Source organism: Manacus vitellinus, unplaced genomic scaffold (assembly GCF_001715985.3).
Source record: "Manacus vitellinus isolate BGI_N305 unplaced genomic scaffold, ASM171598v3 scaffold_14_pilon, whole genome shotgun sequence".
NCBI lineage: Eukaryota > Metazoa > Chordata > Aves > Passeriformes > Pipridae > Manacus > Manacus vitellinus.
Window position 1 is genome coordinate 11,786,002 of NW_021939063.1, and position 20,676 is coordinate 11,806,677.

General features: G+C 39.2%; 1 protein-coding gene across 1 annotated transcript in view; it reads left to right on the forward strand.

Annotated features, from left to right (window-relative positions):
- EEFSEC (eukaryotic elongation factor, selenocysteine-tRNA specific) overlaps positions 1-20,676 on the forward strand; it is an 87,336-nt gene that overhangs the window by 33,622 nt on the left and 33,038 nt on the right. The window contains exon 5 of the mRNA XM_025894711.2: positions 12,226-12,382. Within this exon, the coding sequence (XP_025750496.1) occupies positions 12,226-12,382 (157 nt within the window). The remainder of the gene's footprint in view (positions 1-12,225; positions 12,383-20,676) is intronic.

Here is a 20,676-nt window from a genome sequence, read left to right on the forward strand (position 1 = left end):
CCTTTTGTTTCTCTGTGGCTTCAGGAATATGAATTTGAGTTTGTGTGACCCATGGAGACAGGTGCTTTTCTTTAATTAGAGATTAACTGGTCTCAGATTATTTCTATATTTTTGCTCCCAATAAATGGCACTGGTCTATGGGACTTGAAAACTTGCAGAGTACCAACCGTGTGAGTTGTCTGGTGGGGTTAACAGAGTTTCAGAGTTTGCTGTTAGCCTTGGTTGTGCATTTTTAATTGTTTTTATTTAGTGTTATTTTCAAACTGCCAGTTTATGTATTCTGCTATTGATTTTACTGTGTAAATAATGGAATAATGTTAATCAATTACACGTTGGGGTTTTTTTCTGGTCCAGAAAATAACCAGTTAACGTGGATTATTGAATATTTGACCAGCAGAGTAATTTATTAGGCTGATACATCAGTGAACTTTTTTGATATCTTCCCATACTCTTTAAAAATGTAGAGCTGGGAGGTTTATTATTTTATTCTGTCTTCATCTGTCACACAGTGTGCCCTAAATATGGGCCTTGGTCACTGTGTGTATGGAAAATAATTGGCCCTGTAGAGGAACAGTTTCCATCATCTGTTTGCAGGTTCGGTTTGTACCTGGACTCTGCCTCCCAGGGTAGTGTGGATACTTGGAGCTGGCATTTTCCCTGGTGCATGCTGGAAGGATGGTGGAGGAAATTTAAGAAATGCTCATGATGTAGAGTCAAAGGGGCACGCAGGGACTTGGAAGAGTTGGTGGGAAGAGGATCGTGCCAGGTATAAAGGGCCTGCTGGAGGGGAAGTACTTACAGTCGAGGTAGCTATGGTTAAATCTGTGCTTTTGCAGAACAGAGAGCAGCAGGAACAATTGGGTGGTACAGGGACTTATTTTAGCACACAAAGTCACTAGCTAATAGAAAATCTGAATCAGCTGGTCCCACCCTGCTGCTGATGGATGGCTGGAGATTAGGATCGCTGAATTTAGGGTGTCTATTCTTGGCACTGATACAGGAAAATTTCTTTCTCTTTTGAGCAAGGAAGCTCCCCCCTCCTCACCTTCCCTGGGGAGGCATAAAATAATAATAATTAAAAAATACATGTTACCTTCACAAGAAGTGAACTTTTCCTTCAGAGAATACTGCTGGGGAAAATTAGCTTCATAGCTTCCTGAAAGGCTGGCTGGGAGAGAGGGAGGCAGGGGCACATAACATTCACCTTCCCAGGTTTGGGACAGGGTAGAAACATACTCCCATGATGGGATTGTAGTGGAATTCAATAGTGCCTGTTTGTAAAATGTTGCTGCTAATCTGATGTGGGCTCTCCCTAGCCCCCCTGCTTGTTGCTAGAATTAAAATTAATTCCCTGCAGTTTAACTACCAGTTTACCCAGGAGAAATCAGGCATTTATGATTTGGCTTTTTGTTCCTATTCTGATTACTTTCAGAGCACTGATGGAATGGTAAGAACTGTAAATTCATTAAGTTTCCGCATCACAATATTTTTCTCGTGTGCCCCTGGTGCACAGCACCCTCCTGGATTTTAAGGTTAATTTTTTTAATAAAAGAAGAACACTTATTCTCAAAGAGTTTTTGGCTTTCTATGAGCAAATGTGACGTTTTTCCTGTTTCACATAAAAATAAAATTAATGGGAAATATGGTATTCACTACACAATATCTTAAAGTAAAAAATCATACTTGAACTAGCCAACAGTCTTCAATTGTATATTTTACTGAGATTTCACGCCTAAGCTTCCTGGTGTTTCTCATCTGCTGAAGTGATGGTAAATTTTATATGAAAAATCAAGTACCCCTGCACTGCATTTTGTACTTCTCACTCTTTTCTTTTGGTATCTTGCCTCCCTAATGCTAAGATTGAGTGGAGGACTGGGAGGGAAAGAGTCAAACCTGACTAGTGTTGTTCACTAAAATCTTTGAACTTACCTGTCTGCAGCACATCCTTGAGTCTCTTTTTTTTTTTTTTTTTTGCACCCTTGTTTATCCTTCTGGGTTTTTGGTACATTAGAAGTTAGTGTTTTCTGAGGTACTGCAGAATACATCAAACTGAGGTCTCAGTTATAAAAAGGTTGTATGATTCAACTGGAGTCATGATTTTTATCTGATTATATTATTTGATATTCTTGAACTGTTGTGGAAATGTGTGAATGTTCCTGTTTTGCTTTAGACTTTTTTTATGTTAGAGTAAGTTCATGGGTTAGTTTTAAGAAAAATCAAAATACATTGTTGCCTCAGAACTAAGAGGGCACTGACAGAGGTTTGTATTTGCTTAACTTGATGATTTTAAAGCAGTGTGAAATACTAGTCCAGTTTTCTCTTGCAGAGAGGACTTGAGAGAGGGGAGAAGTTCAGTGGAAGGAAGTTTCTGTCAAGAGCATCTTTCTGGTGTGGTTATGTGGAGGCAGAGACTGTCGCCCTCTGGACACTTTATTTTTACAAACCCTTGGCTGCCTGACAAATTTACTTTCAATAGGAAAAAGCTAGGCTGACAACAAGTGACTTGTCCTGATAAAAAGGTAAAAGGCAGCTGAGAGTGCTATTGTGAACACCAGTGTGGTCTTAAGGAGTGTGATGTGGGAATCTTGGTGAAAAAAGGGCGGATGAGATGCTGTGAAAGAGGTTTGTCCCTCTCATTTGGCATACGGAGCTGGCTGTGGATGTGGGCTTGCTGAATTGTGACAGGTCAGCAGCTTCTGAAGTTGGAGACAAGCGAATTATGAAGATAAACAGCAACTGTTGTCCTTCATCTTGTGCTTCTGGAGACAACCTGCTCACTATTCAGCTCTTCACAATTCTGTGGGCGAAGAGACTTGCATTAACCCTAGTACCATCTCTGAAATACCTGCCTCTCTGAATTTAACCTCCGTGCACATTGTAGACTAATTCCAGTCTGACTCATGAAGCAGTTACTCAGTTCCTGGGATAAATCCTTTATATTTGTCACGTTATTTGCTCTTTGGCTTCCACAGACATGCAGGTTTAGTGCAGAGAGTTTCAACTGAAAGGTGAACTGTAGAAGTGCATCATACTTTCCTGCATGACTCAGATATTCTGACTGTTTTGAAAGTGTTTGCACAAGCGGGATTTATCTTAGGATGGTTGCCACAGGGTCCTATTGTCAAGGGTAATCGTAAATCAGTAGTTCTTTGGCAGAAACAAAAGGAGAAGGAAAAGTCTCTGCCTTGCTTGCATAGCGTGAGCTGCACATTCTGCATTTTCAAGCTTGTGTAGTGAAAAATATACATGTGTTGCCTGTGATGGTTTCCCATTTTAAGCATAGCAGAATGTTTTCCTAGCAGAATGGGCTTGTTCTTCCTAAAGATGCTTTCTCTGTATTTCTCTGACATTAAGAAGAATTAATTTTCTCTATAAAAGTTTTCAATGTATCTCTCATTATTTGCCCTGCTCTTAGGCTTTACTTGAAGGTAATAATGTTGCACTTGTTTCTTCGGCTGTTTCCTTTCATGTGTCACAGCTGTGGGACGTCCTGGTTTTGTTCATAGCCACTCTGTTCTCAGGTTTTGTGCATTGCTGAGCAGTAAGTTTTCTTGTTGAACTCATTCTCGTGGGGACTGAGGCCATCACGTAGCCAGCAGGCTTAGTTTCTAGGGGGATGGAAGGATCACTTATTGCTTAATAACAGCATGTTACTAATTGTTTGAATATTGGTGTGATCTTAGTGTCCCCAAGGAGAAACGTATTGTTGCAGGAGCTGAGATGTGAAAGCAGGGTAAGTTATCAAGATCTTTATCAGGACATCTCTTCTGAAGCTTGAATGGAAGACAGAAAGCTTATCTTTCAGCATCTTTTGAAAGTGTTAGGATTTTTCTCTTCTTAGTGGGATAGGAAGAGCTTTGTTAGAGCAAGTGCATTACCTGAGTGGTCAAATGAAAGGTCTTTGTCACCTTCACAGATCTTACTGGCCTTTCAGAAGAAGGATGAGATATTGTGGAGTGCTAGTAAGCAACTGCAGGAAGTTTGAGAAAATGCTATTAAGGTTGTTGATGACCAGCAATGACTTACACTGTCTCTTGGGGAGCTAGACATTTTCAGAAGCAGCAGTTGTGAAAAACAATTATGAGCCATATTTTGTATTTTAATTCCTTATGTTTTTTTATGAATGAAAACACCAGGATTTAGTTACTGAGCACGTGTCAAGTTTGTAGTAGCTCAGCCACACACTTAACCAGATTGCTGAAGGAGGGTACAAAGGAGGAAAAATGAACTTGCATATGAGTGAATAGGAACATAAGATGTGGTTCATAAAGGAATGGGACCCGACTTCTGGGGAAGCTGCCATTGCTTGGGGAGGCAGTAAGTTAATGTGAAAGTAACAAAGTATTCTTGTCTGGAAACATTCCGAGTAGTGGATTGTTTATAAGCAACACTGGTACTTTTTCCACTGAATCCTTTCCAGATATGAGTAACACCAGAGTTTGTTTCACAGAATTGTGCCTATACACTGTTTTTAAAATATTTACCACAGAAATACTGTTCCTCTAGTTTTCTGTTACATGGTTGCAGTGCTGCTAGGAATAAAAAGAATTAAATATTACCTGCTTGGATAGTTAGATTCTTCCATCTAACTTATTCCTAAGAAAGAAGGCTTCATTGGCTTACTAGGACTACTGTTGCATCTGCTGTTTCCTTACAGTGACAGTGCAGTTCCAGCAGGATAACAAGTAAAACTCTGCATCAGCCAGGTAAAGATGCTTTCTGGGTGACTGCCGCGGTGTGCAGACTGATCCGGGCACAAAGTGAGGAACAAGGCCAAACTGTGAAATCTGAGTGAGTGCAGCCTGCAGGCACAGGCAGTGACCTGGGCTGTCTGCAGAACCTTCTGTGGCTCTTGCTGGGAGAAGTGGTGGATGTCACTCCATCATCTACTGTAAACATGCAGACGCCACAATTAATATTTTTCCTGCTTTGAAGTCTGAACATGAGTTTGTTTGGTTCTGCTTGGCTGCTGATGGTATGCTAAATACAGTAATAATACAGAGATGAAGGCAATCAGGTGAATAAAAGTGCAGAGCACATTCACTAGTTAAAATGCACTGTAAAATAGGAATATAAAAGATGCATTTATTTATTGGCTCTTGTTTAGTTTTAGAGTAAAAGAGTTTGAGAAGCTTAGTGGGGAAAGGGGGAAGGGAGAACTGTCTGCTCATTAAACAGAAATACTATTTCTGTTGAACAGTGCTGAGAAAAGAATGGTGATGTTTGCTGACTGACACAGCATATGGATTAGCACAGTACAATAAATTTGTCGTAAGTGTACCAGCTAAATCAGAGAACGTGCTTGCTCCCCATATGAAAAAATTAGTGTTTTGTTCACTAACCAGCAAAGGAATGGCTTGTGCCAATGACTGGATAGTAGAATTTTGCAAGGTTTGAGTAACACCTATGGTTATTATTTATATTATTAAATTTAAAATGCAGACATGCTTTTGGGTCTTGCAAGCGTATGGACAGCTGGTCTTGATTTTTCTGAGGTTGTGTAAGAGTCACCTGTGGGGGAATCAGTTTGTCAGCAAGGCAAGCAATACACCATTTTATTTATTGGATACAAAAATAAATTAAGAATGTTACTTAGGTTGCAAAATCAAGAACTTGAAAGTTAGGAAATACCAGATTTACAGTTGCCTATGCAACATTAATTCTGTTCCCCTGTGCCTCTACCCTGTGCACTTAATAAGGCAGGGTTCCTCTGAAATTTTTTTGCATGTGGTCATGTAAAGAGTATATCGTGGGGCATATCAAAGAGGGACAGGAATAAGGTTGTATGGACATCTGGCATTTCTTAACTTCTTAAGTGCCCAATTCTGCAACTTAAATAACTTAGATTTTATATAAATGTAATTTCCTAGGCATTTTTAAAGTAAAAAGATAAAGTAAAACTCAACCTCCATACTGCTGAACTGTAGCCATCCCTCTACTGTACACCCTCAGTGGGTTTGAGTCACAAATATTCAACAGTGTAGCACAGGCTTGTATTGCTTCCTTCCACAAACTTGTTGCCAAATGGCAGAAGGAAACTATTACCCAAAAGAGATGGTGGGTTTGGGCAGCAGATCCACACCCTGGGGTTAGAGATCATTAGGGGAGGGGACGGACTTGAGATGTTCGTATGTCCATGTGACGTTTTCAGAAGGGAATGCGGGTCTGTGTCCAGTCAGTCAACTCTCTCCTCTCCCTCAGCATCAGTTGCCTCAGGTAGCTCTTTCCAGGCCTGTCCTGTCCTTGTTGCCTGCTTAATTTCCAGTGAGGGTTTTGTAAGCCTCTGCTCTTTGTTCCCCCCTGCCCTCCCCAAGCTATTTGTGGGCAGTTTCCTTTAGAAACAAATTAATTTACTGTTGCTATACTTGACCTCCTGCTGTGTGCCAGGTCTATGCACTGTTCCAAATTAAATTTCCCAGGTCCCACTGATGTTTCCTTTTGGATGTTTTAGGATCTCAGAACCTGAGATCACCACAGTAAAAATATTTTAAAATAGTTAAGAAAGTGCCTGTGTGTTCTTAAGTCCTGGAGATTCACCGGAGTCCTCCTGTCTGTTCAGAGCTCTCTTCAGCTTGGCAATCCTCTCTGTGTCCTGTTTCTGAGGCCAGGTCAAGACCTCTGCATCTACAGATCATCTTGTCTACAGAACAACCTGCGTCTTGTTTTGTTTTATTTTTCTTGAATAGTAATCATCACAGTGCTTTTAATCTGTATAGCAAGCCAGGGCTGGCTGGTCTGGAGATGGATGGTGTAGTAACAGTCCTTTAGTCTACTCTCTTCCATATCTGTTGATGTTGCTTTTCCTACATAAAGAGAAGGCAGCACAGATTAATAAAAAATAAAATCATGACATCAACCAGTCTCTTCTCACTTGGTGAAATTAATATGTTCATTCAGACAGTGTCAGGAATGTAGTGCTTATGGTTGTTTTTTTTTAATTCAAACCTTCTAAATTTTAAATAGAGGTGAAGGAAATTTGCACTATGAAGGTGTATAATGAAGTTAGTACCATCTTGGTACCCTGTGAATGCCTGAAGAATGCTGATTGGTAAGTACAGAGCTTTTAAAACCTAAAGCAGTCTAGTCGTGCACTTCTCACTCATTGTCCTGAATCAGTATTCATGACTCCTTTTCTGCTATCTACTGGGTTTACAAGGCTATAGTGATAGCAGGATGCTCAGCAAAAAGAAGAACATTTTATGGCTGCTTGTTAGATACTCTCAAGTGCAATTGTCCCCTTATTCAGAAAGGCAGAGAAAGGAAAATGTTTGTTGGATACAAGCAAGGTAGGCTGGGGAGAGGTGGGACAAACATCTGAAAACCAAGTTAAGGCTATGAAGAGATGTTTGTGATGGCTTCTTGCTCTAGTAGAACAGCAGTAATGAGACATGAAGACATTTCATTTCCATTCCTTGCTCATGGATGGATGTTCAGAGGCAGAAGTTTATTGTTTGCTTAGAGGACAGTGAGAAAGGTCTTTGGAGCCCAGCAAACAGGCAAAAGCTTCTAGTGCTGGAGGGAAGTGCAGAAAGAAGGGTCTTTATGCTGCTGTAAGGAGGCCCTTGAGAAAAAGCTGTGGCTGACCAAGTCATTCTTTCTTTGTACCAAGTTGTTCACCTGATTCTCAGTAACCATCTATAAGCTACAAGTCTTTGTATAGTCAGAAAAGCTGGAAGCTTGATCGTTGGTGAAATCCTCTCAGTTTCTTTCTCCTTCACCCTTTTTGTGGCCTCATGTGCCGTCGTCTTCTCAACGCATGAAACTGTTTTTAAAAAGAACAAGAATTTGCAGTCTCCAAAATATTCTCATTTCTGACACAGAAATGGAAAGTGCTTGAAACTGTTTTCTAGAAATAAATGAGCTGTCACTGATCATGATGAAGATGTCTCAAGTGTACTTTTTCTAAGGTACAAAAAAGTAATAAAAATACTTTATATTTTCAGTGTTAGTCATAGATTCTTTTTGTTCTTTTTCCTCTCCTGTTGTTTTTCTGTTTTGGTTTCAGTGGACCATTTATCAGTTTGCTGAGAATAATCCTTAGGCTAGTTTCCATCTTTCTTTAATAAGTTATTTCTTTTTAAACCCATATAATTTTTTATTAAATCAGAAAAGGTTATTCTTTCTCTGTGTATCTTTTTTACTATTTAATATTCAATGCTTCTGCTTTCTCTGTCTCAAACCTTTCCTTGTTTCCGTCTCATTCTGGCACCACTTTGTTTCCTCCTGTGTGTTTCTATTCTGATATGCTTTTTTTCTTTTTCCCCTATAGATGTTTTTAAGAGATGGGAGTTATTTGCTCTCGAAATGTGTGGTGGATTGTTTGAGAGGGTGTTCAGATGACACTCATTTTTAAGTTATCTTAAACAGGAGTGTGGTTTAACAATCTGGACAGTATAACTTGCTGTCCTGCTCAAAGGGTAATCACAAAATTTGTTTTTCCTTGGAATTATACTATGGTTTGCACTGAATGCCAACACATGTAACATGAACTGTGGTTTTGCAAAAAGTATATGGTCGGGTAAGCAGTGCTGAGATGGGGAGTGAGAGTTGGTTATTTTTTTTACTGTGAACTTCTTGGTGTTAGCACAAGGGTTATGTGCCAGAGATGCACATACTTCGCCTATGGTTATAAAACCCTGTTTACTTTTTTTGTGCAAACACAAAAGCCAAGTGGGAAGGGATATTTCATAAACTCAATGCTATTGTGTCCTCTGGTCTAAGCCATAAAACAAGAGTAACAGAGACGTTCCCTTTGAACTTGAAATCCCTTTCTAAGCTGCTGATCTAACCTAAGTGAGAGGGGGAGACTATACCAGCCAGAAAATTTCTCTTCTAGGTATTTTTCCCTTCCCGCCCCTTTTCTTTTTTTAAAGTCCTTAAGTGAGTTTGATGCTGCACCTCTGCCCATAAATTTAAAAAAATATTATCGTAATGTAGGTCAGTGAACTGAAACGCCACTGTACACCATGGGGGATTAAAGTCAGAGAGGCAGCCCTCTCCCACTCCTACTAGGTCATATGACAATATAAACAAGAAATGCAAGGAGCCTTCAGCTTTTTCTTGCCCTAATCCTTTGTTTATGCAGCACTTAAACTGACTTTTGGGGTCGTCTCTGTCTGGCATTAAAGCCCTAAAGCTTTTTGAAGTTTCCCTGAAGTTAATAAAATTAGTCTGCCCTCGTTGCTAGGCCCCTTGCTGCTGCTTCAGAGCAGACTGCGTATCCCTTACTGTCTTCGTGGTGTTTGGCTTTGTAAGTTCATAATATTTTATACCAAAAAAAAAAAGAGAGAAAATCAGAAAGCTCTCCCAAAAGGCTGTTCAGCTAATAGGCCAAATGATTGGCATTGTAGATGTTCTGAGAACTCAAAAGGGATTAACTTAAAATCCCACGATCGGAGGTAAATTGCTGGTAAAGTAATTGGAAGTGTGGCGTTTCAGTTGGAGAGAGCAACATGCATTTCTCTGGCTTTTTACAAAGCAGGGCTAGACTAAAAAATTAATTTTTTTAAATTTTTCTAACGTAATCTTAAAGTTGAGAAAATCCTTCATAGTAATTCTCTCCAACACTCATTTATTTCAGTGCGAAGACTGATCAAGTTATCTTAGTTCCTGTTACAGCAGGCGTTCTCATATTATTTAGTCTTTGTCAGGGATAAATTGATGATAGGATAACTGGAGGTGATGGACAACATAAGATGGGGTGTACAGTATTCAGTGCATGAGACTGAGACTTTGGGTCATAGAGGTTTTATTCCAAACAGCCACTCAGGCAAGTCACTGATCACTTATTATCTCAGCACCGCTAAAGCAGTTTTGTTTGTAATGGCCTATAGAGATGTCCAAGGAATCGTGATGATACCAGCAGAACATATTGACCACTTAAAGGAGAGTTTTTTGTTTTAATGAGTTGACCATTAAAGTGAAAAGAGCAGTGCAGCTGGAGCCCTTGGTCTGTTTCCTAAACTGAATGTACAATAGCAAGATCCTAAAAAGCACATTTCCTTATAAAAGATAAGGGCTTTTTTTAAATCAAAGGTTTTAAGAGAGTGTGGCATAACTAAATGGTAATAGATTCTGTTGCTGTTCAAATCAGCAATTATAGGTTATCATTACTGTTTTACTCAAAGGTCCGTGATGCCTGTGACACTTGTTCACAGAAATCATTTGAGTTGCTGGTGAGCCTCTTCCTTGCTGGGGAGGCTCTAAACTGAACTGTTCTAGTCCACTATGATTGCTCACCCTGTAATTCCATTTTTAATTAAGTTAAAGATAACTTTGAAGTGCTCTTGGAAAAATAAAAGATCTTTATGTGGCCTTTAAAGTTGGTTTCCTGTGCCATTTTGAGAGATAACTACAAAAATCATAGTTATATGGAAGATCCTCAGTGGAGCATAAGAAACCATCTGTGTTTCAAACACAGCAGAAAGAAGCACATGGCTGGCGGTGGAGAATAGGGATGGAGTTTTGAAATTCTTGTTTTAGGAATAAAAGGTTTATAGGAAGAAGTAATATTTTTATTTCTCCAGCTAATGCAACTGGAAAAAAGGAAGAAGGTTTAGAGAATGTAAGTGCTTCTTCAGGTTGGAATTAACAGCTTCTTTTTATGCTAGTCTTCTGTTTCAGACTGAAAGAAAGGCGAGTGTGCCTGAAAGCTTATCTTCCACCTCTACTGCCACCTATTATCAGGGGCTTTAGTAAAAGACATTATTCAGTTTTAAATTTAAGCCAGAGGTTGCCAAGCAGTGATACTGCCATTAATGGTTCACCAGCTATTTTGAAGCAATAGGAGAGGACAGACATGATAAAAAAAATACGAATGTGGCCTTTTGGGAAAAGATGAGGAGTGGATGTCTGAGCAGAGAATGTTGTTGAGACGTCTGAGTGCTGTTACCTGCAGGTTTGACTGTGCCCAGCTGGGAGCGGAGCTGCCTGTCCTCTTGTCACCTCCACGTGAAAGAAGGAAGAGGCGCTCTGGATATTTCTCATCCTGGATGTGATCTGGGGTAGGGAGAGGTCCTGCCAGTGCTCTGCAATACTGCGCAGCCCTTTCAAGGCTGTTTATAGCTGAGCTAGTAAGCTCTGTTTGAAATAAAACAAAAATTAAATTTCTGATGCTAGGTTTACTACCCTGCTGAGATTGGCATTAAAATAGAGGTGTATATATGTAACAAAATAATAGCAATCATAGGGATTTGAGTCTGTATATGCATTACAGTTTATGGAGGAGGCTTCAGGGAAGGATAGTTGCTTAATAAACCAGCAATACTGTGAGTCACTGTTTAAACTGAATAAAGGGCAACGTTCAAAACTGGTTATAGTTCTTCACTGTTCTAAGTCACTTTGGTCTTTGAACCCCTTAGGTGTAGCTAAAAATGGCTCCTAAGATATGAAGAAGAGTTGCAACTTCTACCACGGAAAATAATCTTGGAAAGATTTAAGTAATATCCCCATATTTCTTCCGATAAATAAATGTTCTTTCCGTGTCTACAAGGTAGAGTAACTCCAGGCTTTAGGTATACAAGGATATTCACACCTACAGGATTAGGCTCACTTGACTGCACCTTATACTTTGTAATGCCTAAGGGAGGGTTGTTTATCTTGCCTTACCCACCAACATTGCTGCCTCTTGTTCCTGATAGCTTAATTAAGAATTCAACTTGGAATGGTTCTTCCCACTGGGTTACAAACCTTGAAATTAAAATTGGATACAATGGTCATAAGGCTTTTAGTTTAACAAATCAATATGTATGTAAAGGTGAATATTTAAAAGGCTCTATTTAGAAACTGTCATTTCTTTGGAAGTGTAGCTGTTGGAGTGCAGGTCTGGAGCTGAGAGAAAGAATGTTCATGCAGGTGATAATGTTCTTAGCAGTGGGATAAGTAATGGAATAAACTTTTTGTGAGCATAGGTACTTAAGTGACTTTCATGGAAAGGTTTCAAAGTAGAAGAAAGATTTTAATTAACTGATCTTTACAGCTTATTTTGTTCTTCCTGTGTTTTGAGAAGAGAGGTAAAAGTAGGAATATGCTACTTTGTACAAGCATCTATGCCTTTATACACAAATTGCCTTAAACTCAGCAGTTTAGATGACTTGTCTAGGGTTTTGTTCATTTGGGGGTAAATGGTTTTTAAAGGGTGGTAGAAGTCACCAAACTCAGAGTGTATCACAAATAATTTCTTGTCACTTTAGATTGTAGACTCATTAATCCCTATTTCTTTCACAGGTGATGGACGACTACAGTGTGATTGGTCGTTCGTTGTTTAAAAAGGAAACAAACATCCAAATTTTTGTGGGTCTGAAAGTGAAACTATCTACAGGAGAAGATGGAATAATAGATGGTGGGTTTGGACAAAGTGGTAAATTTAAAATCCGAATTCCAGGTAGGTGCTTATGAGTTAACAAATACAAATCTATGTTGAGTGTAGATGATCTTTCCATATTGCAAGTCTAAGTGTTACCAGTAGTCTCCTGAAGTTTTGAAATCTGCTCATACACAGTTGGACCACTGATCTGGTGGTACCTCTTCTAATTGAATGATGGTGGCTGTGACTTATATTGTGAGGCTGAATGGCCTGAAGCCACATCTCCTGAGTCAACAAACTCGGGTCTCAGAATGACTTCTCGTTAAGTGGCAGTAACATAGAAATCATGCTGTGCCCAGAAAGGTTTGTGGTAATCTCTCCTCTCTTAATGTATATATGATTTGCACCAGAGCCCTCTGAACAAATAAAGGAAAGCAAACCTGCAATCATTTTTACCTGTAGCTACTTATTAAATATAGTATATTGGATGTGAGTTCCTTAAATTGACTCTGTTCTGCATGTTATTACCTAACTTGCCTCAAGCAAAAACTACTTGATAAATGGCTTTTTGGACATCTTGAGAGGTTTTTTTATTGCTTGTGTCTCCTGGTTTTATGATATGACTGTATTTTTCATCCTTGCTGAATTACAGGAAGGATTTATTCTTCCTTAGGTTAGGGCATGGGAACTGATGGGTGCTAGAGTTTATAAGTGTCATTACTGGGGTTTTTTCCTCCTTCTTTTGAGACAGGAGAGTAGTTCTGAGCCTTTTCAAAAGGCAATAATAGGTGCTGCATTTTACTCAGATTGTGGGATAAGATTTTAATGATACTGGAAGTACTTTTTGTATTTCTGTAGTGTCTTCAGCCTATTTGTCACTAGTTAATTCCCTGCCCTCTTTAGAGAGATGAGTGAGATTACTTCTATTATACAAGTGGAAGAAAAAAGTCCTAATATTCTATGACAGCAAACAATCTCATAGCAATTGATCTACAGAGAAAGGTAAAGTTTCCTGATTCCCTGCTGAAGAGGGACTGTTTTTCCATTTAACTTGGGACATGATGCAACTGCACTAATTTTGACCCTCTGCAAATTTCCTTTCTTTTTCCTATTACAAGATAAGAATTTCTGACCAGACAAAAAAAATCTGTATTCTATCCTAGCTGTAATTCCAGTTTTGTCACCAAATGCTAGACTTTGCAAATAGGTCTGAGACCATAATTAGTCAGCACAGTGCATATTTAAAGAATAATATTTAAAGTAACCCTAACTAGATACATGTATGGTTTTAGTTTTCTAGCATAAAAATGCTTGTAAGGGTTCACTGAGATAGGTACCTTTAGGTAGGTGGTGAAATTATTTGTAAATGGCCTTAATGCTGAAAATCAAGATAACATCTCGCTTAAAAATGTAATGTTCTTCATAGTTTTTCTCTTCTGGCCACAAAAGTTTGATGAAAGAGAACAGGAGGATGGCATTTACATTGCCATTTCCACATTTTGGATGGAGGAAATGGTTCTTCCTGGAACAGGGAGAAGCCTCATAAGTAGTCTTTGACACTATTGAGGATGTAAGCAGGAACTGTAATTATGAACCATCAGTTACATTAAGAAAACTGTATATAGACTTAGAGAATGGCATTTAGCTCTGTAGATTGAGTTTGTGGGAAGAAATGATACCTTTCACAGAGGTGTTCATTATCTAATCTTGGTTACACTCTTCAGATGCTTAACAGGAGACCTTGAAACAGAGGGCCCTTTATAGTTTGTTCTTTCAGTGAGAAGAATATGTACCAGAATGTTAGAATTTAATACCTCTCTAAAGTAGGCAGAATAATACAACTTAGTTTGCTTTGCTTTAGTCTGGGTCAAACTTAGGTACTCTTGTTGTCTGGAAAGAAAAGGCAGTAAGTTAAATTAGCTTAAGCTAAGAGTATCAAGCAGTGGGAAACAAACACAGAATTTGGAAGAGCCTAAAACCCCATGTCTTTAAGAGTTGCAGAGATCTGTGTGTAGGGGGAGGGCTGTTGCTGTGATGCTGTTTAAGTCAACTGCAGTTCACATTCCTTTGTTAGATCAGTGTTGCTTTTTTAATGTGTCTGCATCCTGTTTGTGGGGTTTTGGTGTTTTTGCTTTATTTTTTAAATTTAACTGCTCAGGCTTTTTTCTCCCTTTCCCCCATTCTTCATCCTTGCTTTCCTTCATACATTCTCTTACAGATTTATTTTGTGAAGATCTCTTTTTGATTTTTCTGAAGTTATTTCTCCATGATTCCTTCGCAAATGTATCTGGGAGTTGGGAGGGAAGGAAATGCCCAAGTTGAAAACTGCTTTGTGCTGCCTCAGCCTGGCAGTCAGTCAGTCCTCTCTTTTAAAACCAGTCTTAACCTCTGGAATTGAGTTGCTGGTTTGGGTAGTTAACCTGATGATAGCTGACGCCTGGTTTTAGAAACAAACCTCTGCATAGCAATAAAAATCAAATAGATATATCAGAGCTTTGTGTCCTGACTGCTGAAGGTAATTACAGACCATGGCAGGTTGTAGGGTGTTTCATGATCCCACTGGTGTCAACAGCCTCCAGCACCGTGCCCATTCACGTGAGCAAGTGTTGGGCTCCCCAAGTGTTGTTCCAGACTCACTTGGAAATGACTTGTGTTTGCCTGTAGATCACAGCCTGGGAACGTTGTCTTACGTCGTCTGTGGGCTGAAACTTGGCAGACCACGACTGGGAATGGCAGAACGTGGATCTGTTTCTTATTCTGGCACTGCTTGTGTGCAGCAATAAGTCAGATATTTCTCTCTGCTCGTCTGCTCTGTGAAATGGGGATAATTACTATCCATTCTGGAAAAAAACAAAATAATGTAATCTCTGATTTAGATTTACTCCAGGCTTGGAGCATTAATATTTCTTGAAAAGGCTTAATTATCTTTCTTTAGAGTACAAAAAAACACATCTAGAGTACAGCATGCAATTGGAAGTTCTTTAGTTGCTGAAAGATGTCAGTAGTTTGGAAGAAATTCAGGGAAGAGCAACAAGAATGCTGGAGAGACTGAAGGGATTGATTTATGAGGGAAAGAAGATGAAAAGAAATGCTTGAAGCTTGGCTAAATGTTGTCTAAGTGGGAGATATGATTATCTGCAAGTATTTGAAGAGCATAACGGAGAAGAATCCCTTAGGGTGGTCCAAGGAGGTGGAAGCAAAGCTAATAGCATGAAATAAAGCAAAGTGTAGCTTGAGTATTGAGAGATGTTATTTATCAGAGATTTCTTGCTCTGCCAAATCATCTTTGCACAGGAAGATGATGTATTCCATGTTGAGAACAGTCGTGTGCAGTTTGCCTGGATGTTTGCTAAGTGCTCGTGTCAGGTTAAAACAGACAGGCAGCAGCGTGGTGAGTGGAAGAACCATGTACTTCTTTCATCTCAGTTCTAGTTCTGTGTCCAAGCATGCTTTCATTGCTTGAAGGCCAAGATATAACCTACTTTCTAGAGTGTTTACAGCAGCATCTAGTTTTGTGGGTTTTCTTTAAGTATTTGCTGGCAGACCTGCTATTCTGTAGGACTTGGTTGTGGAGCTGTTCGTGCTTTAACTGAGGACAGAGTTTCAAGGCCTGTTAATTGACAGGATGATGCTTCTTTTCTAGACTTGTTGTTGATCAAATGCATAAAAAGGAGGACATAATCTCTAAATCACAAGAGTTTTACCTAATTTAACAAGCTGCTTAAAAAACAAACAGGATTTGAAAGGCAATTTAAAATACACTGCTTTTAAAGTTGTGCTGGTGTGTGTGTGGATGAGGGAGGGAGCTACTGATGGAGTGCTCTTGGCCGAGGTGGGTGATACGTGGCAGCTGCTTTAGTTGTACATGGAACACTGCATAAGGTAAGCGAGTGAAAAGTATTGTTCAAGAACAAGTTTGGAGAGGCAGGAACTATATGTTTAAGTGTCTTATTCTAAAGAAGATAAAAGCTAACAGTGACAGGATTTGGAAAATGCTTATTTCAACATACCTTGCACCAAGGAATGTCATGCCAGTTGATAAGAAACTCAGAGGAAAGTTCAGTGAATCACTTGAATAACTTAGTGCTCATTGTAGATTTTGTGTAACTGTTTCTCACCCAAGAATTGACCCTGTAAAACTCTGCTTGGTTTGTAAAATCATGATCTGTTGAGGTGTGTCATGACATCTTTTGAAAGATTGACTCTAGATGTGCCTATTTCATTGGTTTGGGCACATTGCATTTGTCTTGTGCTTGATTATTGTAAAATGTGGCAACTTTTTAAATCTGATTGGAGCATATGTGATATGTCAGGCACAGTTCACTTTCCTGTGTCTTTACTGTCTAGTGAAGTGTTCATCCTTTCTGAGGCACTGCAATGTGTTTGACTGCAATTCTCCTCTTCTCTTTTTGACTAAAAATTGTTATACATGACTAGAGTTAAAAGCTACCTTATTTCTTAATGCGAAAGAAGCAGTGCATATCTAACACTTGTAAGAGCTGAACACATTTCTCAATTGAGGAAATTTAAATATAATAAAGGACATACTTTTCATAAGAAGCGATACAAATGAGAATATTGGAAGACAAGCTTTTTGGCTTTGCTGTTCTTTTTACCCATACAGGATAACAGTAGTTTTAAGTTTCTTAGAACAGGCGAAGATGAACTTGTTTGTGACCTTTGTGTCTTTTGTTGCCTGTAGTTTTTTGCCTTGCATTTGTGTGTGTTTCTTGTATATGAGAGGACCAGTGTCTCACTGTTTCCCCTGCTTGTCATGGTAGAGTGATTGAATGTGCCTTAAAAGCCTGTTCTGAAGTAATAGCACGGATGTGCTCCCTAACTCAGGACACAGTGTGCTGTATAAGATGACATAAAGTGGTAAGAATTAAGCAATCAAGCCTTATTCTTGAGAATCCTTCATATTCTTAAGTGTGAAATTAAGGCTGGAAACGCTGAATGTGTGGGGTTTTTCTTGGGGTATTGTGGAAGTGGCACATCCTTGGTGTTTTTATGTTTTGCCACTTTTCATTGGATGAGATCCCACACTGGCTTGCAAATTAGTTAATGACATAGTGGGAAAGCCTTGATGTAAGAGATGTACGTGAACAGCACTGCTCAGCATAATTTCAGTTCCAGGTAAAAACTGAGAATTTAAAAGTAGGATTCAAATGTTTTAAAGTATTTTTCAGCACTTCACTTAAGCAAACAGGTCAACTAGAGGTTAAATAGCATGAGGGAGATGAAAGTTACACAAAGATAGAAAAATGCAACAGTAAAATAATTTGTGTATCACATTGGCTTCTCTAACTTTCCCCTTAAGAACTATCTTAATTGATTTTTTTTATATTTGATTTTTTTGTTATTATTCAAGACATATCTCACTTTGTTCAGGTAGGTCTCAACACACCATTGTAGCTGGCATTTGTGGAATATTACTTTTAGGGGTTTGAGGGTTTTTTTTAACAACTGTAGGAGACAAGCTTTAAATGGTTGACTGTAGATAAATGTCATATTCCCAACTTTGTAATTTGGAGGACACTCCTTACTGACATCAGCAGGAATGGGGCAGTCTAAACCTTTTCATTGCACTGAGAACAATTAAACATCCTGTCACTAAGCAGCATATTTTTTGTGGGAGATCTTGACATTCGGAATTCTTTGCCTGTGTTGCATTAGAATAGGATAATCTTCTCTTAGGCCAAATGGAATTTAGGCACATTTAATGTCCTTGTTTTCCCAGCCTGGCTCCTGTTTTAATAAAGGAAAGTAAAAAATTGTTGGCTGCAAGGGTCTGGTGGGTTGCCATCCCTGTCAGTATCAGGTGAGGCTGAGCAGGATTTCAGTCAAGAGGAAAAACAAAAGCCCAAGGGCGAAGAAATCTGTGTAGCTGTGTTTTATTTAAAAGCTGGAGATTAGCTCTGCTTGTTCTTTCACAGTCTCTTTCCCCCAGCCCTCTAAAACAAACAAAACCTAAAATCCTTGAGGGGCACTTCAAGCATAAATCTCCTTCTCTCCTTTTTGTGAAAGTTGGCTGGTGTTGTATGGACAGAGGCTGGAAGAGGATTGTTGCCAGGGAGGCATCACTTCCTTTTATGATCCCCTCTTGAGCAGATTAAACGGTAGTGATGTGGAAGTCCTGGTGACCACATAGGAACTAGGAATTTGTACTGCATTTACACAAACGGTTGGCCTGAAAGAATCAATCCCTACCTTTTAAGTGGTGGCATCCTGTAAGCTCCTATTGACCTTTGGAGCTGAATATCCAGATTTTTTGACCTTAGAGTGTTCTTGTGGAATCAAAGTCAAGATTTATGCATATTCCTTCTGAATGAAAACAGAAGTCAAGGAAGTGTTAACTTATTAACTGGCTGTCTGCCTCATTCACGCTGGTATTGGGAGATCCTGGTCCTGACTGTAATGACAGAATTGCAGGATGAAGTCTGTAAACTCGGAGCTCTGGAGGGGTGATGTGTTCATTGCAAGGTTGGTTTCAGAGGCAGATGGTCATTGCACACTGTCTGTCACAACAGATTGTTCTTCTGGGATCAAGCAGATGTGGATTAGGGAATTATCAGGTATCAGGTGATGTAGCAACATTTGAGTGCTTCTATGGGAAAAAAAAGTCCAACTCCTGTGTAAGCCCTTGTGTTGGGTACAGTGTAGGCTACAGCAGTCATCTTCTGGGTCATTGAAAAGAGTTAAATGGAGCCTTTTATTTTACTCCCGCACACCCTTTTTATTCTTATGCAAGAGGAGCTTCATGAAAGTGTCATTAATGCAATGGAAGGACCATTGGTGGTTCTACACCATATAATGTAATCAGTGTTTCATTCCTACTCGTCACATTACACCAATGACCATCACACACCCTTTGAAGGCAGGGCTACGGGTGGCCTTCAGGAAGAAGTCCTGTTGCTCTCTAACCAGTCCTTTGATGGTGGTGAAGAACAATGTGTACTGACCTCTTTTTGCTACCCTGAGTAGCAAAGCACCTTACACTTGCACAAGTGTGAGCTGAGCCTCAAAGCAAACAGCTTTCACTCTGGGCTTTGCTGGCTATTGTGTTCCTGTTTAGTTTGTTATTTCTATTCTACTCTGTAGAGCATGTTTTTCTGAACTTTTTGTTTGCATGTGGAAAGCAGTAAGGATGTAGGTGCTGCCTCAACCTATAAAGAAAATTACTTTGAAAAGACAAGAGTATTATGGTGGTGAAGTTAAGCATTTAAAACTTTAGAATATAGAATATCTTAATAGAATATAGAATATCTTAAGTATCTTTCCATTGTAAGATGTGTTCTGATACCAGTTCCAGTTAAGTGATTGCATATTCCCCACACTAGCACACACAAAAAATTTTGATGGCTTTGGGTAATGCTTTGTAATTGACCTGTTGTCCTGTACTGAGTTCTTTTTTCTCCTCACTGGATAATTAATTCTTTTTTTTTTTTTTTGCACTTCACTGGAGTCCTGCTGTAAATATGAAATCAATTATTTGTGCTATTTATGGAAAAAAAATCCTATTAAGAAAATAAAAAGAATTCCAGCAGATGGGTTTTGTTTGACCATAGGGTATCCTTACTTCTACAGAATCTTTCCACTTGGGAAAAAATAAAACAAAACAAACAACCCACAACCTGTTAATCACTTACATACATTCTCTGTTCTTAATATTAGCTTCCAGTCTATATCAAGCATCCTTCCACTTTAAGTTTCTGCTAATGCTCTTACCTCTTCATTTACTTCTGTTCTTTATTCCAGTTTGCTACTGCTGCTGTCCCCCCTGCCCGTTTTTCTGGATCTCTGAAGTTGTGTGCCAGCTTTTTTTGTCCTCAAATATTTCTACCCACATTTTCAGGCTGCTGTAGGGGTGTGCAAGGTAGAGTGGATTTTTCTGACCTGTGGATGTTCTAGCGTTGTTGTATTGTGAGCTCTGGAAAGAGGAAGGGCTGAAGGGAAAATCGAGTCTAGCTCTGTGCCTGAAATTGCCCTCTGCAGATGGAGGCTATTGGGAATTAGGCTGCCAAAACAGTCTGCTCCAAGTGCATTCTAATTAAGTTTCCTTTTTTACCTCCAAGAACAGCAATTGCTCTACCAGTTATCCTAAAGTTAAATTTCAAATCCCTGTTGCAAAATAGAAAGATGCTATAATAGAATTTGTTTATCTTAATTTGAGGATAAAATGTGGATCTGATAGTGTGGGGAGAGCTTGGGGGATGACTGTGGGTTTTTACAAGTATTTTGAAACTGAACAGTTGTTGTTTCAGTTGGCAGTGACATTGGTAGTCAGCTGTCCAAAGTACTCATGATAGTAAGCCCCCAAAGAATGATTTTCCTTTCATTAAAAAAACCCCTAAGTTTGTAAAGATTGTTTC